This window comes from Seriola dumerili, unplaced genomic scaffold, assembly GCF_002260705.1.
Source record: "Seriola dumerili isolate Sdu_G_001 unplaced genomic scaffold, Sdu_1.0 BDQW01000295.1, whole genome shotgun sequence".
Classification (NCBI taxonomy): domain Eukaryota; kingdom Metazoa; phylum Chordata; class Actinopteri; order Carangiformes; family Carangidae; genus Seriola; species Seriola dumerili.
In genome coordinates this window covers 1,118,149-1,137,465 of record NW_019174550.1, presented here as the reverse complement: position 1 = coordinate 1,137,465, position 19,317 = coordinate 1,118,149, and the positions used below count along the sequence as shown (strand labels likewise).

The window sequence follows — 19,317 nt, the reverse complement described above, 5'->3', positions numbered from 1 at the left end:
GAGGAGTTTTTGGAGAATGATAAGATGAAAGGATTAAAAGAGTCAGAGAGGGAACAAGAAAGAAGCCAAAGGGTTTGTTCATCAGGGACACAAAGACAGAGCCAGGGGCTGGGCTGTTGTCTATAGTGTTGAAGAAGATGGTGTCACACACACATGTTCAGATCTCTTGATCATTGAGGGAGTCCTCTTTTCTTCGGTGTTGCATTTATTATTCATCTGTCTTTGTTACTTTTCTCTCGGGTCTCCTTTTTCTCCATCACTCAATTTGCACATCTTTTTTTCCCCCTCCTCAGCTCCTTACCCCTTCTCCCCCCTCCATCTCCATCTGACACTTTTTTCTTTGTCTCCTGATACTGATCCATCTTTTCCCTCTAGTTCTCTGTCAGATAGGATTAAGTTTTGAATCTAACCTTGTAGCACTTATTCACACACTTAACTTTCTCACTGTGCTTCCGCGGCTTCATTTGTTTTGCGCGTGGGTGTGGTTAGTACTTTTACATTTTATCAGGGCAGCCAGTTCACCAAACTGCTTCATGAAAGATGCATCATACACCAAATGTCCACGAAAGAAAAGTGATAATGAACTTCTTCATCACATTCCTTCACAAAGTTTCAAAGTGTCCTCACAAAAAAAAGTGATATAGTAATGTAAGAAACACACTGCAAGATAAAAATAAAGAATAAAAAGTAGCTATTATTAAAATGAGAAGAAAATAGAGATTAAAAGAGGAGAATAAAAACATGAAATACCATTTATATGTTTAAGAGGAGAATTTAAAAGCTGAAATGGACTTAACTTAATTAACATGAGATAGGCAAGGAGCCTGACAGCTGAATGGCCCAGGTGGAGACAGCCTTGTAAGAATGACTCCAGCCTGAGGACACCTGCTTATATCTAGAGAACTAACTATTATCTAATAAAACTAATCTACACTAACTATATCCAGTTAGTCCTCTAGACATAAGAACCAATGTAGTTATCTTATATGCAAAACAACAGGCACTGGAATTTTTAGCAAAGGAGTACATGGTCCATTTGTTGGGGACATTTAATACACATTCAGTGCTCTACTGAGTATATACAGTAATGTTGTGTGTGTGATAGAGTGAACAGTGTACATGTTCTTGTCACCCCCAGTGGGGCTTATGGATGGGTTTTTAATAGGTTTTGGACAATGAATCGAGAGCACACACACACACACACACACACACACACACACACACACACACACACACACACACACACACACACACACACACACACACACACACACACACACACACACACACACTTCTTTCCTGAAAACAAACGGGCTTTATACTGTGCATTTTAGAGGCAGTGTAGAGAGTGATGCAAGTGAAAAGAAAGATGAGGAGGAGTTTTGGAGAATGATAAGATGAAAGGATTAAAAGAGTCAGAGAGGGAACAAGAAAGAAGCAAAGGGTTGTTCATCAGGGGACAAAAGACAGAGCCAGGGGGCTGGGCTGTTGTCTATAGTGTTGAAGAAGATGGTGTCACACACACATGTTCAGATCTCTTGATCATTGAGGGAGTCCTCTTTTCTTCGGTGTTGCATTTATTATCATCTGTCTTTGTTACTTTTCTCTCGGGTGCTCCTTTTTCTCCATCACTCAATTTGCACCCCTTTTTTTCCCCCTCCTCAGCTCCTTACCCCTTCTCCCCCCTCCATCTCCATCTGACACTTTTTTCTTTGTCTCCTGATACTGATCCATCTTTTCCCCTCTAGTTCTCTGTCAGATAGGATTAAGTTTTGAATCTAACCTTGTAGCACTTATTCACACACTTAACTTTCTCACTGTGCTCCGCGGCTTCATTTGTTTCTGCGCGTGGGTGTGTGTTAGTACATTTACATTTATTCAGGGCAGCCAGTTCACCAAACTGCTTCATGAAAGATGCATCATACACCAAATGTCCACGAAAGAAAAGTGATAATGAACTTCTTCATCACATTCTTCCACAAAGTTTCAAAGTGTCTCACAAAAAAAAGTGATATAGTAATGTAAGAAACAACTGCAAGATAAAAATAAAGAATAAAAAGTAGCTATTATTAAAATGAGAAGAAATAGAGATAAAAGAGGAGAATAAAAACATGAAATACCATTTATATGTTTAAGAGGAGATTTAAAAGCTGAAATGGACTTAACTTAATTAACATGAGATAGGCAAGGAGCCTGACAGCTGAATGGCCCAGGTGGAGACAGCCTTGTAAGAATGACTCCAGCCTGAGGACACCTGCTTATATCTAGAGAACTAACTATATCTAATTAAACTAACTACACTAACTATATCCAGTTAGTCCTCTAGACATAAGACCAATGTAGTTATCTTATATGCAAAACAACAGGCACTGGAATTTTTAGCAAAGGAGTACATGGTCCATTTGTTGGGGACAATTTAATACACATTCAGTGCTCTACTGAGTATATACAGTAATGCTGTGTGTGTGATAGAGTGAACAGTGTACATGTTCTTGTCACCCACAGTGGGGCTTATGGATGGGTTTTTAATAGGTTTTGGACAATGATGGAAGTCTGTTTTTATTGGATTTGTTGACTGTAAGAAAAATATTAGAGAATATTAGCCTTATTCTTGTGACATTTAGATAACAGTCACAACTTTAAGTCAATTCTTACACTCCCGTGCAACTAGAAAAGTGGAGTAGACTTAGTGTAATGTGCTCTTGTCCCTTGGAAATTGTTAATACAATAACAGCTGCATTTTGAATAGAAAATTGCCTCTGGTGGAACCCTGAACAGTGAAGCTTCGAATGAAAGAAATAAAAGAATGGGTGACTTTTCCAGAGTCAACGAGGGCTACAAATCACTTAATTCATGCTAAAATCCTGAGTTGGAGAAAGGAGAAGTCACTGGAGAACACATGGAAAGACAGGATTGTACAATGTTGGTGGGCGGAAGGAAGAAAGGGTGAAGTAAACAAGAGAAGACACAAATGGCAGCGATAGAGACCATATTTGGTGATTTGCTCTTATGCGTTCAGTCGCCATGCTCCAGCAGGCTGCTCCCTTCCAGCTTTGTTGCCTACACAATCTCATTAGAGACACATCTCTTTGATCACTTTCTTGTCACACTTTTTTTTTATTGCAGCAGTGTGTGTGTATGTGTGTGTGTGTGTGTTTATGTGTGTGTGTGTTTCTGCCATTGTTAGCATTGGTCTATGGTTTGTGCAAGTGTGTGTATGAGCAAACTCCTCTGTTACAGTATGACTCATAGCTACAAACACACACACACTCACACACAAACACACACACACACACACACACACACACACACACACACACACACACACACACACACACACACACACACACACACACACACACACACACACACACACGCACTGAAGTATTTTAGTACACTGTATTGTACTTGTAGCAGCAGACGGAACCAGGGGGCTGAAGTCTTTTTAAACTCCCAGCATTTCTCTCTCTCTCTCTCTCTGACTAGTCACAGTGAGGCAGATGTAAAAGGCATACGTAGCCACAGGCCTGTGTATTTCAATATAAGCCAGTGGTTATCAGCACCCTGACTAATTGCTGTGTGTATTTTGGAGCTGTGTGGCTGCCCACAGGCTGCTGCTGCCTGTCTTACAGTTTCATATTTGTATGTGCTGCTGACATTTTGTGTTATTGCCAGATGGATTCATACGCATTGTCTGACTTTAACCTCAGTGATACACAGGCTACTGTAATTCAATGGCTGCCATACAGGCGGCTCAACCTGCAGTTTATTTGAGGTCCTGACTGATGGTTTAATAAAGGTCCCCTAAGACAAAAGTTTACGATACTGCATTATGCTACTGGCACAGGTACGATGACTTGTGCAGCTATGGCTGCAGTACATAGAGTGCTGCAGGGATGACGTATTTTTGTAGGCAAACCCAGAAGTTAGTGTCACCCCGGTTCCCTCGACATTCTCTCGACAAAAAAACAATGGGATTTTTACATTGGCTTTTGGATTATTGCAGAAAATAAACTCTGTGATAAACTAAAGTTTACAATACTTACATGTTTTGTTGAGCAAGATAATATTCACAAATGAACACCACTTTCATGACTTTGAAGTCTAAATACAATAGCCTCAGTAAAACGCTAATGTTTGGCTATAAACCACAGCACAGACACATGACTTTAACATCCCCACCACTAAACTTCCAACTTGTAATTTGATTTAACATTTTAACTCTTCTATAAAAGCTTTTTATCTCAGAAAGTTAATAATAGTTTGCAAACGAATCCAATAATATTCACCATACAGACCTATGAACATACAGATTGAGACTCACCAGCCAATGTGCCAACTGCTGATCCAAGCAGAGCATGGACGGCCAGCAGGGGGGAGTAGAGCAGAACGGCTCCCAGGATAAGTAGGGAGGGCCCCAGGGCTCCACAGGCGAAGATCTGACCCACACCCAGAGGGATACCACGTATCACCTGCATGGTCAGGAGAGAGGACGAGACGATGGAGGAGGAGAGGAGAAGCGTTTATACAAACATATTGCACATACAATACGATATGATACGACATTACGTTACAATATACTTTATTGTCCATTTAGGGAAATTTGTCTTTGGCTAGTGCTGCTGAATTGAGCAAATGTCATTCTATATTTTACAGAGTACATAGACATGTGACAAGTCAACAACATCCTGACATACAAACAACACTGTTAAAACAACACGGCACAACATTAAGATGCAATGTATTGCACGACACGTCCATCCTAACAATATCCCTTTTTGGGACTATTGCCTCTGTAGCTCATACTATGTCCTTACAGTTTGACATATTGGAACAAACGAGGTACTCTATATCGTCTGCCAGAGGGTAAAAGCTTGTACCATGGGATGGACCATCCAGTATTCTCTGTCCTCCTCTGAGAACAGACTGCTTGTAAATAGATATAGAGTGACTGGTATTCTTTCTTCCCTGTGGTCTGAACAAGATGGGCAAGCCTAGATTTTACCTGTACCGAGAGGATATAATAACAAACCTGTAACCTGATCAGGTTCTCTAAGGCTGCCTGGTAGAACAGAAACAGAACAGAACAGCCTTCTCAAAAAGTGCAACCTCTGCAGTAGCCTGGAGCATAGGCTGTCAACATGGGCTTGCCAGGCAAACATGTTATCAATATAGACACCAAGATAATTATAGGAGCGTATGTGATTAATGGGCAGTGTTGTGGATAATCACCTGGCTACGGTCACCTACTGCCCTGCGGTCAAACACCAGCTCAGTTTCCTTCACATTCAGAATTAGGTGGTTATCATCACACCGATGTACAAAATTCTCTCAGACGAGTGGGTGATGCATCATTGTCTCTCTACAGTAAATGAAGGATAGCAGCACCATCAGGGAGTTTGAATAATGCTATGTATTTATCCTGGTGTCCACAATATGGAAAGCACTGGAGAGCTCAAGGCACCCATGCTGATTGATTCGGGGTCAGAGAGGCTCTTATTGACTTTTACATGCTGGATATGATCTGTCAGAAAAGAGAGGTAACATTTAACGATAATGTGGCTGACAATCATCATGAATATACAATTTTATATGCAAGTAAAAAAAAAAATCCCATAGGATAAAATAAATAAACGATAAAAATATGTGAAATCACCCAGTCAAACACGTACATACACACACTCTTACACACGCACACGCTGTATTCCCAACTGACAGTGAGAAGGGAAGCGTTTCCATGGCGACGCGATGGGTGCACCTGCCTATATTGACAAGTCATAAATGGGCTTCAATTAGCCTATCGCTGCTGCACTTACAGTGTACGTGTGCACGTGTGTGTGTGTCTGTGTCCAGTGAGATTGAACACACTGCCGTGGTAGTGCAGCCGGAGCACCATCCTCAGCAGAGTGAAAGCTGAAGACATTAAATATAAATAGGACCGACGTCATCGCCATCTCCAGAGAGAGTCATAGGAAAGACTAGAGGAGGAGGAGAAAAGAAAGGAGGAAATGAAGAATTGTGGATGAAAAGGAAGGAGGAGAGAAAAATGTGATGAAAAAGAGGGAAATGGAGAGAGAAGAGGAGGAGGAAAGAGAGAGAAATGAATGAGGATGAGATTGTTTCAAGGACTATGACAGAAAAAAAATCTATGACTTAATTATGCTGGCCTTGAATATGTGGTTATATTGTTTATTGTAAGCTGAAATATGAGGAAGGAGAGGAAAGAGGGACAAAAGAGACGGATAATTGAAAAAGTAATGGAGGAAGTGGGAGAAAGAGGAAGGACATTTGCATAGCAGAGCAGAGAAAAGGATAACGTCTGGGGAGAGGAGAAGCAGAGAGATAAAAAGAAAGATTTAGAGGTTTTAAATCTCCCAAGTAACAAAAGAAAGGGAATTTATAATATGAAAACATCATTTACAAGGTGAGAGACAGACAGTTGGAGGGAAACAGGAAGGAAAATATGTGGATTATTAAAAAAAAAAAGAGATTGAAGAAGGGGATAGAAAATGAGGGAGGGACTCTGAAATAGAGTAAGAAATATGAAGAGAGATGGAGGAGCTGAAACTTGTGGAAAGTAATTATATAGTGTGCGGGACATACTGTGCCATGGGGTGTGATGCTTGTTAATAGAATCGTGTGTAAATCTTGGCTCTATATTCAGGTCACCTAGCAGCGCTGAGAGGCTTTAGTCAGCGTAGATAATCTAGTTTAGACAACTTCACAGTCAGTTGGCAGATCCTCGTGTGCAGAGACGCAGCATCCCTCTCCACTCCAAGATCTCACTGCGCTCCTAACGCCACACTCTAAATGACTCCAACCACTCCACTTACCACTCCACTTCAGTCAGTGTTTTCTTTGTCAGATACTTCCATACCAAGACGCCCTCTTATAGCTCTAATGATGTGTCCTCGGTATTATGTTTCAAGAGGGGTTTTTTTTTTTTTTTTTTTTCTCAGGAAAACATAATGAAGCAAGGTCATACTGGAGACAGAAAGTGTGTTTTTCTCCATATAAAGAGTAGCTTAAGTGGAAGTTACATCCACAGTGTTGGGTTAATGTAGCAGATGAATATACTGAATTTTACAGGTCTGAAGGTGGAACCCAGCTTGGGATAAGCCGGTTAGGTCATCTCAGATGATCTTCTAAAATGCTGTTTGTTGTTATTTGTGCATCTCTCATGCACTACATTTGTACCTTGCTGCTTAAAGTTTCTGTGTCACCTCTGCAAAATGTACTGACTATTTCCGAGGAGGTTAAAGTCATGGAAAAGCTCTGGGGAAAATGTAATTACACCTCCTGTCCTTGTTGAGCCTAAGCTTAATCTTTTTAACAGTAGTAGGAAAATGAAAGGAAGTAGATGTCCTTTTAAGGGCCATCACCCTTCTGTGGAAAGGGTCATTTTGGTTGTGTACTGTACAGTATAATGAGCCACTTTATTTTCATAAAAGACATAAAGGGTGGGATTTTTTTGGCCCCGTGTGAGCTTCAGAACACCTCTAAGGTTAATGTGGTGAATGTGTTAGCAAAATGATTTCCATTTACACATCAAGCAGATACAGAGCAACATCAGCTTTCAATGGGAGTCGTGTTTCTGGTGACCCGACAAACACAAGTCAAATATTCACTTGCCTTACAACTCTGGGGGACTGAGTGAAGTGATTTCCTCTATATTACACATGCTTATCTGGGACACCGTTAATATGAAAATACTGATTGGTGCAGCTTTAAATTATAATACAATATTGTTGAAACAATATGTGTTATGCTGCTAAAATAAAAATTTGTAGAGTGAGGACATTGCATAGTGTTTTTTTATACATGTTCGTAGGACTTTCTATAGTTTGTTGTATCTGTGAATGACGTTCTATACAATAAGCACATACTATCAAACTGTAATGTCAATATATAAATCCTCCTGTACACTCATTACATTTCAAGGAGACAGATTCGGATCACATGATGTGTGTCCTCCCTGTTTCCAACAGAAAAGCAGAAAAGAGATTAGAAGTCAGTTGCTCTTTAGGCAGCTGGCTCGCAGTGATCAAAAGCCGACTGCAGCAGGTCGTGGGACTCTGGATTCTTTTGTCAAAGTCTCGTGAGAGGCAGGAAAAGGCAAATGCATTTCATCTGAATTCACACGTTTTTTTTTTTTTTTTTTTACAAGGTGATCTGTGCAACAGCTTTTACTTTAATCATCTGGACTTACAGTAGCAGAGGAATTTAGGCCTTATTGTTATGGTTTGTTGTTTTTTTCCACTTTGGTTTTACCATGGCAACAGCTGCTTATTAAATGCCCTTCAACTTCCTGGAAATCTGAGTGACATGATATTTAAGCCTGAGCTTGTCCATCACACTTCTAGATATTCTACAGGCTCAGGCCTCAGAAAGTGAACAACACACAATAAAACACAGCATCTTGAATACGATAGCTTCACCTCCCCTATGAGTTTCAATCACCAGAATCTTTAATTAAAACTGTTTGGGCTTATTATAATTTCCTAACAGGAGCTCCATCAGTGACTGTTGCTAAGTAACCGGTGAGTCATAGCTGGCTGATCTTGCATACTGTGCTCCCATCAGTTTCTTGCTCACTCTGGAGACCAAGCTGCAACATGGCAGCTGCACCGAGGATAACTCAGGCCTCAGTGCAGCTTGGTTTTTGTCTTTTTGGGTTCTTGCTTCATTATATATTCTGTCACGTCTAATATATCCCTTTAACACTACTAATGCACTGCGCCTCTTGTTCGCCTCATGTGACTCGATGGGCTGCCTCACTGCAATGTTACCCTGACAGACCTCATGATGGCTGCTCGGCCTGTTGAAATGCCGATGAACAAAAATGCAATTTGAGCCTTGCAGTGTGCTTTCCCTCCCATCTGAGCAGATACTAGGAAAAGTACCAATGATAAAAAAAAAGCACCAATGCAAACACTTATTGCAAATCACCATGAAATTATTTACTACTGTTCAGACATGATTTTAAAAACAGCTTTTAAGCTGTTGAAGCCGTGGAAGCCATGGGCTGATGCTGCTGGTGAGATTTGAGTGTGGCTTCACAGTACACAAATGTTAGCATGGATGCAGTAGTTACATAAGCAGCTTTTATAGATAGCTTAATCCAAACAATATCTTGTGTAGAATAAAATCAATGCTCATTCACTGTTAAACTAACTCACAGAAGAACCTGGATTTGGTTAAAATGACTTCCCCTTCTCTCTCTCTCCTCTCTTCAGCTTAAACTGTTGGTGCAGTGACTTTAAAATGTAGGCAATCTGCAAAACAATAACTTTATGTAATCATTTGTTATCTGTAGGTGCAAATGGGGTCATACTGTATGAGTTTTTTTTGAAAGTTTTGCACCATTGCACACTGAAAATATAGTGACTGCTGGACTTGCAAATCATAAATTCATACAAATAGACATTATCTGCCCTTGGCAGCATATTTCAGCTGCTTGATATTTCCACTTGCAGCAGATCCTGGAAAAGAATATTAGTTTCCTCTCAGAAGACGGCCCAGACTCATGGCACCATTAAACTGTCAGTATGTGTGGAAAGTATATTTCATGTTAAGAAGGTGACGATCTGGTTGGCCTTGATCTGTACCAGCCTCTAACAACCCCCCCAATGACCTCAGGAAGTATTATAATGAAATTCTCCCACTGCTCTGTTTCCATATGATAACACATCCTCTGTGCACAGGGCAAGGTGCACCTGCGCTGTGAGGCAGGGACTCACCCATCAGAGTTAATCTGACACTTATGTTTGCCACAAGAAAAACAAGTTGCAGCTGCTTTTTTTTCATCGGAGAAAGACAGTTTTTGTGTATTACATATATAACTGTATATCTACATATTTAATATATAGAATATAACATTCTATAGACCTTTTAAAGTTAGTTTACAAAAACTGTCTTCCTCCTTTAGTATTTCAGTACAGTTATCTCATAATGTATAACTCAGCCTATGCACAAACATTTAATGAAACATAAGATTGCTTCCTTACCTCTACTGCAATGAGCGTGGTGCCATTAGGCTCCAGTGCCCCTGGTGGCAGAGCTTGTCGGTGCGGAAAATAGGGATTGTCTTGGCCGGTACAGAGGAGGTAGAGGAAGATGATGATGTTGAAGGGAAACACGGCGACGGGCAAGTCCCAGCGGTCCATCACTGAGGAGAGACCACTGAACAGAAAGACACTGGAGAAAGGGAAGGAGGACAAAAGAGCGGATGGACTGATTATTTCTAACACGTGTTAATACATGTTACATTGAAATATTGGCACTTAATTTGTACAGACACAATTGGTGTTGAATTACATGAATGCAGAGCCCTTCCAAAATGGTTCCACCGTGGCATCCATTCTACACGTGAACTGGAGGCAAAGCAATAATCTGTTTTCTTTCACTTTCAGTCTTGAGATGTGTGTAAAAGGCTGATTGACATTAGCGATAGTGTCTTTTGGTTCTCTTGGAGACAGGAGTGATTCCTACTGTGACTCATAACTGCTGTGGCACGAAAGTAAGATGAATCATTTTTAAATGATAGATTTAATAAGACTGATAATAGATTAATTATGTTGAATTTTATTGTGTTTTAATCATGACTACAACCATTCTATTCATATCTAATCAAGCATTAACACTAGTGCTGGAAATTCAGAAAACAGTTGCATGAATCATTTATTGTCACGTGTTTTGAAAGGAGCAGGTCACGTCCTTTTGAATGAATGTTGAGCTACAGTGTGTGTGTGTGTGTGTGTGTGTGTGTGCTTGTCTCACCATGTAGCTGACCCAAAGCAGACAGGCAGCAGCAGCCACCAGTACCAGTCACCAGCCGAACTAAACGCTCCCATCAGCAGAGACACCAACATGCCGTTAAAGCCATGGAGACCCCCTGACACCTCAGCACTACACACACACACACACACACACACACACACACACACACACACATCACAATTAGTGTCTGTTTAGAAGACAAAAGAAGACAACATTACTGTACAATAATGTACAGTAATGATCTTTTGTTTTCATGATCCAAACGCACATTAGCACAGCTTTTTATGGGCCATTGTGAAACCAACTGTTCAGTTTTAATGAGAAAAGGCCCCGGGGTCACACTTATTGTATTCTACATGTCAGACATAAAACATTAGTGGCTCCAGGTCAAATGCAATTATTTTTAAAATGTTAAAACAAGGTTGCGCATTAGCATTTTAAACTCGGTGCGGCATAAATATTGAGACAGGAACTGAAATAAGAGTTGCCAGGCGGTGGGTGTGGGTGAACACAGAGCTATCGGTCATGGAGCTGTTATTCTCATGAATTTTAAGTAGAAGCCTCAATCAACTTCAGTCATATGGGCCCAGTAAATTATTGGCTTCCAAGCAGCAGACAGGTTTTTAATGAAGGTTCGACTGTTTAAAATGAAAGAGACTTTTTTTTTTTTCTATTGTGTGCTCTTAAAATACCAGGTCAATACATATTAACATATTACTGTGTGTATTTTTGAGCTGTTTGTGTGTAGTCGTTCATGTCCTTGTACCTGTCTTGTCCCATGATAATAGCTGTTAGCGTAGAGACCAGAACACCCACAGTTCCCAGCAGGCCCTGCCAGGGGGAAGCCCAGTACAGTGCAGCCAGGATGAGAGCACCACTCAGCGGGTTGTTTGCTAGAATCACCCTGGCCACCCCTCTCAGGCCCCACACCGCCAGCTGCAGCACAAATAACTTATCTGAGGGCAGGAAGAAAACACAGTCTGTGAAAAACCTTTTGAGACTATTTTTTTTCTCACAGATGTTGAAAAAGTGGAACTAAAGAGGCACAAGACTTGTTTCTCCGTTGGATTCAATGATGCCAATTCAGGGTTTTATAAACGAATCATGATGAGAGTTTAATGATGATTATATTTTACGTGCAACAGCATTCATGGGAGTTGTGTGATGATTACATCTGCATATTTTAATGGCACCGTAAGCATTTCAAATCCTTTTGTTTATGATTGTAGCAGTTTAACACATTTCAAGTGTTTGGGAAAGTTTCCTCTTTTCAAAATGTTCTGCCATTAATCACATTATGAAGAGACTTGATGAATTATGCATTATTTCGGAAACACATTTTTATAAAAGGTCACAGCATTTTAGACTTCGAGAGTAGAAGTGAGTAAGAGCGACAGGATGCAGCAGTGTGGCGTTTTCCTACCCTGCATGTACTCATCCAAGTGCTTCATGTCCCCAGTGCACAACAGCAGAGCATTCAACGCACGCCGGCTGAAGCTGGCACGACTCCTGCTGGCCTCCCCAACCTCTGTTTTGGTTTCCATCCACATCGCAGCAGCTGCTGGATCACACCGCTGTAATCGTGGTAAATATGTTGCAGTAACACTGGAGAAAAAACCCAAAGCCCTCTTTTACTTTTTTTTGTTCTTTTCACTCCTCTGTTTGTTCTCCTGTTGCTTCTCTCTCTCTTCCCTCCTCGTTCATCTCTTGGCCCCCTCTCCTCCTCTTCTTCTCCGGTGAGGTTTAAGGGGATGACTTATAAACTGGTGGACAGGGTAACGTATTCACTCCGCTTTTGAGCGGCCGTGCCAGATAAGAACAAAGTTCACCCCCATAAGGACTGGTCAGAGAGAGGAAGACTGGTCCACCCCTCCCTCCCATACTGTTTCTACATTTCACAATCACCTCGCTCCCCTGTCCCTCTCTTTCCCCTGCTCTGCCGGCTCCACTGTGACACCTCCTCACCCATTGTTTGTCCATTTAAGCTATTCATCCACTTTTTATTGCAGCGTGAGCACAAATGTTTGCCTTTCCTTCATTTGTAAAGCCATTAGTGGGCGGTGCGTTATCTCAAGTTTTTCCAAAAGGTGTAATATATAATCCAGCTATCTCTGCTGCTCTGCCTTCTTTCAGATGCATGAGAGGGAAACACTGTTGACACCAGATTCCTCAATTACTTTACTTTAGACTTTCTGTTGGCTTCAGTTTTAGTAGGCTCCTCACCCAGGCTTCTGCCTTTAAAGTGTTTCTTCCTTCTATTTTGTTTCCACTTTAAGAACAGCTGAGATCACTTGGAGTTCAGAAAAGGTGTGTGTGGGTGTTTGTGTGCATGCATACCTGCACACTCTGCCTCTTGTAGTCACCTTTTTCCAGTTTTGGAGTGACACCTGACTCACTGAGTGACCTGAATAACAGAAAAATGCTTTGATTTCACTTCCACTTGAGAGAGTAACAGAGAAATGTCACTTCGCAGGAGAAAAAAAAAAGTTGTGTGCGTGTCTGTGTGTGCACACGTGTGGCCAATTGTACACATCCATTATCGGGCTCCAAGTGCAGCAACTGAAGGCAATAACAGCATGTCGGATACCATCAGAAAACAAGGCTTTTGAATCCCTGCTGCAGTGGCTCAGACAGAGCGAGCCGGTGCAGTGGGGATTCAAAAGCCTTGTTTTTGCAGGTGGAAATAGCTTTGCCATTCAAGAAATCCCTGACAGCTCAGGCCCCCCCCCCCCCCCCGGACTATTCGCTCTAGCCATCTTTTATTTGCTTCAATAAATGTATCTGCCTCCTTCTATCCGTCTCTGCTACTTGGCTTATTCCATCAATCACAGACTGTGGCGCTGCAGGGAGAAAAGCTGCAGATGGACACAGCAGACAGAGCTGTAATGAGAGGAGGAGATGCAGGTGGATGCTGGAAGATTACTCTTTAACCTCGTTTGGTCAAAACACACAAGACACAAGCAGTCGCACATATACACAACATTAAAGCTATAACCTTCATACAGTAGCCAGAGTCACTTTTACTATCCATATTCAATATTCATGTTCCAATAATTCTAACACAGGCCAAAGGTCACTGAATGCATTTAAATGCGACACGGTTAGAGGGTGGAGACATACAGTGAAGTATACAGTATGTGCTTGTCTGCACTAATGTGTTACCTGTGTGGAACTGAATACTGACCCAGGTGGTGTGATTTGACATGAGGACCTTTGTCCTGAGGGGAAATCCACCTTCACTCGCAGACCTGCGATAAGATACATGTTTACACTGGCCTCTGTGTAATGAAGCTTGTCAAAAAGCAGTAAACTAACTATCAAAAATAAATGAAGTTGTGTTCTGAGTAGCAAACTTACTATACGCATGCTTTTAAATATGTATTCTGACAGAGCATGCAAGCAGAGTGCGTTTCAGAAAGCGTTACACAAAGTGGTTTCCTCACACAAACAACAGGTAACTGCCAGTGTCAATCATAGACTGTGCAGGGCCCAAGGTGAAGATGCATCCATCCAAGGACTGTGCTTGATCAAACATCATAATCATTTATTAGAAATGAATAAGTAACACCATATGTGCGCGCGCACACACACACACACACACACACACACACACACACACACAAGTATCTGAACAACAAAGGATAAGCAACATGTAAATATAGTGTAAATATATATTGTAATCCAGTTCTAGTTAAAGCGCACATCGTCAAGGGCCCCATTAGGTTTTAGGGCAGCAGTGGTGCACTTTATAATGCCTTTATGGGAGATCTGAGGGAGTTTATAGTTGTCATTCCAAAATGTGCCAATACAGGCCATTTACCTCTTGGGGGGCCCCAACCATTTGCCCCTCCTGATGGTGTGCCCGTGGTAACAGCAACACATCGAGTGGCGGAACTGATCTGAAAAGGAGAAATTTTGGACACAAGAGGAACGGCTATTATTATACACAGTAACTGTGGGAACAGAAAAATGTACTTATCATGATTTCCTTCCTATCCAATGGGTAAATACAGATATTTTGACTGTTCAAAGTGTCTTCATGCATCAATAATACAATATCAGCTCCATATAAACCACTAACTGCTAAGTGAAAGAGAGACGACATAGATGCACTGAAAACAAGCCATTGTTTAACCCACTAACATACTTTTTGCCATAAACTGACAGTGTCTTATACAATTTATTCTGTTTCAGCTTCCATTGAAATTATACAGTGATGTTTATTATGAGAAAAACATTAAAAACCAAGACCAAAACAAGTTTTTATGGCTGCACAACCCCGTTGATTGGAAATACAGAACAGCACAAAACATAAAAACATCTTTACACTATTTTCTCGTCAAATTTCTCCTTATAACATATTTGGTATTTTAGGAGAAGCTGTGATTTTCTACGGAAGGTTATGAGGGACTGTATTCAAATGATTATGTAAACTTGAAGGTGAGTATATATACAATAGCATTATAATTTCACACATTTATGTGTTATTTGAGTAAAAATTTAAATGCAAATCCAATTTGCATCATCATTTTCACATACTAATATGGGCACTATATGGACATATTAAAATGAAAATGGAAAAGATGTTTGATATCTAATTTTTAAAGTCATCAGCATGGCAGCACAAGAGGTAATTGGAAGGCCTAGTAGTAGTTGACCATCAGGAATCGTAGTGAAAGTGGTGACACTCCTTACACTGTCCTAACTGAAGACACGCCTTTAGAGGACCGACGGATTTTTCACTTTGACACCAAGAGCATGGTGGCATGTAAATGTAAATGCAATAGACTGGCGGTGCTGTTTAGCTTATTGCATTTGAATATACTTCCCACTGTACAGCAGTGCGGGTTTCATTTTCTTTTTCAAACTGTCAGATAATTCCATTTTAATTTTACAGTAAATGTAAATGCAGGTTACATCGTTTATATTGCATTTGAATTTCTGAATTTAAAGTAACATTTGAATATTGTCTGTACAGAATGGCCATGATGAATGACTAATGAATGTATAATGAATACAGTGCATGTTACCTGGTTTTTAAATATAGCAATCTACAAAACAGCATTAGTTACATGAAAACACAACACACAAGTACCAGCAATTCCCTTCCAAATTCAGAGGGATACAATTTTATTTGCAAGTATTATTTTGCCATTAACCTCAGGCAGGTTTTAGATAAAAAAAAATAAATAAAAAAAATCAAGATAATCAAAACTAATGTGAGCATTTGAAGCAGTTCACAGAAACCCCCCAAAGCTACTGGAATATGTAATTACTCAACTAGCTAAAAAAAAATAAAAATCCAATCTCCAAAGCAAATGAAGCATGAGGCTCTGATAACGTTGCAAATGAGGTGTTGAAATTACAGCCCATCTGGACTGTTCATCATGGTACTTAGTTTCAGAGTTTTCCCAGAAGTCAACACTAACGGGCTAATCGTTTTATAATATTCTAACATTTCCGAGCTTTGTAAACAGTGAATTACTAAAACTCCACAGAAGCCAGTCGGGGGAATGAGAGTGGAGCACACATGAAACACACTGATAACAAGCAGAACATAGGGTTACTGAGCAGAGGAGAGAAAAATGAACAATAATTTCCCCCGTTTCCATGGTGATGGGCATTTTTCTCATTGTTCTTTTTCTACCTCTCCGTCTGTTTTCTCCACTCCTGTTGTGAAACATGCTGAAAGTAGTAAAACTGTGTGACATGCGCAGTCATTTTGCTGCTTTACTTTAACACGACACCCACAGCACTTCAGTGGCTGAAAAACATCCTGCCTAGATGGTCAACCACTAAAATATCAAAGTTTGGACTTTAACAGACACTCCCTGTCTGGAAAAACGGTGTATTACTGGAAGTCTATATCAAGTACAAATTTGTGTTTTCAAAAAGGTGAACTAACTTCACTGAGAACTTTTACCCTCATGTATTAACCAGAAGCAGCTCTCTATCAAATATGATCATTATTGATTTGCTTACAGTGACCTTCACTGTGCAGAATGATGCATCTGCAGAGTTTGGCACCACAAGACATCTTTTCATGTATCTGCTGAAGTTTCTGTTCTGCTCAAATTAAATTTTACCTGTTCTTTAACCTAGTTTGCCTGCACTTGCACTTGCAACTGAAAAAGCTTATAACAGAAGAACTGTAACCAAAATGAAATGGTAGCATGTGAAAATGAGCTTGCTTTGCATGTGACTAAAACCCAACCTACATGACATCAGTTCATACATATTTTTTTGTAAGTTTTTGTCCTTGCCTGAAAAAAAAGTCAGATTTGATAACCATGACTAGAATATACTGTATACATGTTACTGGGTTAAAATTACACCATACATTGTACTAAAAGTATTTCCAATGTGCTGCAACAGAGAGCCAACATCACAGCTCATTATGCAAATACTTTGACTGCACTGTAGATAAGTTGTACTCTACTTGATTATTCAGCTTCCGGTAAGAAATGCTGACTCTGAAATGTGCAAATTTACACACAGTAGAGATCAAAACTATGTAGATCAGTAGAGCCAGAGTCTTGCTCAGGGTTTTGTTTTCACTTATTTGTCATTCGTGGGATGTGAACGTTACCTGATACTACGGGGGGGGGGGGGGGGCGGGGGGGGGGGGGGGGGGGGGGGGGGGGGGGGGAGGGGGGGAGGGGGGGGCGGGGGGGGGGGGGGGGGGGGGGGGGGGAGGGGGGTGGGGGGCCCTTATTCTTGAATCTAAAGCCAATCCTTCACCAAAGATTAGCACTTTGAGACGTGACACTGTACAGATGTTTCTCTCATTTATCAGCCTGTCCAAATATCATTTTAGTGAGCACATTTTGCCTTTAGAAGATCTCAGTACACACACATGCATACAGCAGTACTTTTATTAAAATGGACTCCTGAAGCATGAGTATCATTACAATAGGCTCTCTGTCTTCACAGTCTATTAGGAAAAGCATTAGAGAGTAAAAAGACAAAAGAGGGGGAATGAGGTGAGTGACTGATGGAAGGATCATCCATGTTGCTCCAGAGGAGAGTCCTCAGAGCGATGCGCTCCATTCTGCTTTGTCACCAGCACCATTATCAGTCATTTAGTCATGTTTCTGACCCTCTGGCTAACAAGTTCAATAATTCCTCTCTTCTAGCTCTGTTTTTGGTCTCTACCAACTCTAACTTTGTTCACTGTTTGGTGCTGAGCAGGTAGTGCATGGTGGGTTTTTAGACAGCTGCCCATTACAGCTGAAAGGATTCTATGGGCAGTGCGAGTGACGAAAACAGTAAAGCTGTGGGCTTGATAAGTAAAAGCACTGAAACCCAGAAAGTTCCATTACGTTGAGGGGAGCCACAAATTCAGGTGATAATTCTCTGCAGGTTTATGACTCTGAGTGACCCATTTCCCATTGTCCTCTGTCATTGTAAAAATATTGATTTTGCTGCCTCAACATGAGTATTAGTACCATTTATAAATCGGTTTCTTTCCATTTTCTTGGCATGTCATTTTACAGTATTCATGTTTATTCATATAAGTTCTGTAACGTTTTCTGTAGCAGTGGTTTATATCCGACAGGTTACTGTTGAACCTTTGCATCAGTCTCCATGTTTGTGAACTTGGTGTGTTACTTCTTTGAGAGCACAGTACTATGTACAGGACAGGAAATGAGCTCTCATTTGAGGTCCAGTCTTATTAAACAGTAGACACAATGACTGGAGGTTTACAGCCATTAAATATTTACAACATGAAAGCCGCAAACCTTGTAACCAACAGCTATTTGCTCTTGTGTAGCTACTTTCATATCTCCCTCTTACATACACACAGGAATCATATCAAGTTCATCTCTAGAACAGATTGCTTTGTTGCTAATTTTCAGTAGACTGTATGCATGCGTGGATGGATGTTAATGTATAATCCCTGTGTGGTTTTAGTCAGGGTGTTTGTATCTTGTAGTAGAAGCCCGGACACTCAGTGCTGGTAGACGAGTCCACAGCCTCATTGAATACGATGGGATTTGGACATTGTGATGAGGGTTTTAAATATAGCCTTCCCTCGCTCTGCAGCTCTCCATCCATGAGTGTTTCCTTGTTTGGCTTGTGCAGAAACGAGGACAACCAAACCTAATCCAATCAAATTGATACACGACATAAGGGGAAAGAGAACAGACAACATGGAGGTGGTGAGTGACTGCTGCGTGTTTGTGACTCACCACCTGAGACGACTGTGTTCCTCAGGACACGATACACCAGCTGTGTGTTGTGCACATAGCTGCATGGATCAGCAGTGCGTTTTATATAGGCACGAACCTGTTTGAACAAGGTGACATCATGGCTGATTATAATGAGGAAAATTAGATCTATTTATGAAGTAAGAATACTTTAAAAACACTTTTTTCTGTTTGTCATTTGTATGTTTATATAATGTTCACCATCACCATGGGCATCGGGTCAGGATGCAGGAAGAAACAATGAAGACCATGAGACGTCAATCCAATCCAACAAAAGGTTTATTCTCATAGTTATTTCCAACATGGAAGACGCACACGGTCTGCTGGT

The 19,317-nt window shown here is 40.8% G+C and overlaps 1 protein-coding gene across 1 annotated transcript in view; it reads right to left on the bottom strand.

Annotated features, from left to right (window-relative positions):
- Positions 1–12,531, bottom strand: part of LOC111231334 (urea transporter 2-like) — a 21,144-nt gene extending 8,613 nt beyond the window's left edge. Inside the window, exons 1-5 of the mRNA XM_022758391.1 lie at positions 12,203–12,531; positions 11,546–11,735; positions 10,780–10,908; positions 10,008–10,197; positions 4,325–4,472 (exon numbers count right to left, since the gene is read on the bottom strand). Coding sequence (XP_022614112.1) covers positions 4,325–4,472; positions 10,008–10,197; positions 10,780–10,908; positions 11,546–11,735; positions 12,203–12,329 — 784 coding nt within the window. The 5' untranslated portion in view covers positions 12,330–12,531. The remainder of the gene's footprint in view (positions 1–4,324; positions 4,473–10,007; positions 10,198–10,779; positions 10,909–11,545; positions 11,736–12,202) is intronic.
- Positions 12,532–19,317: the final 6,786 nt, after the last annotated feature.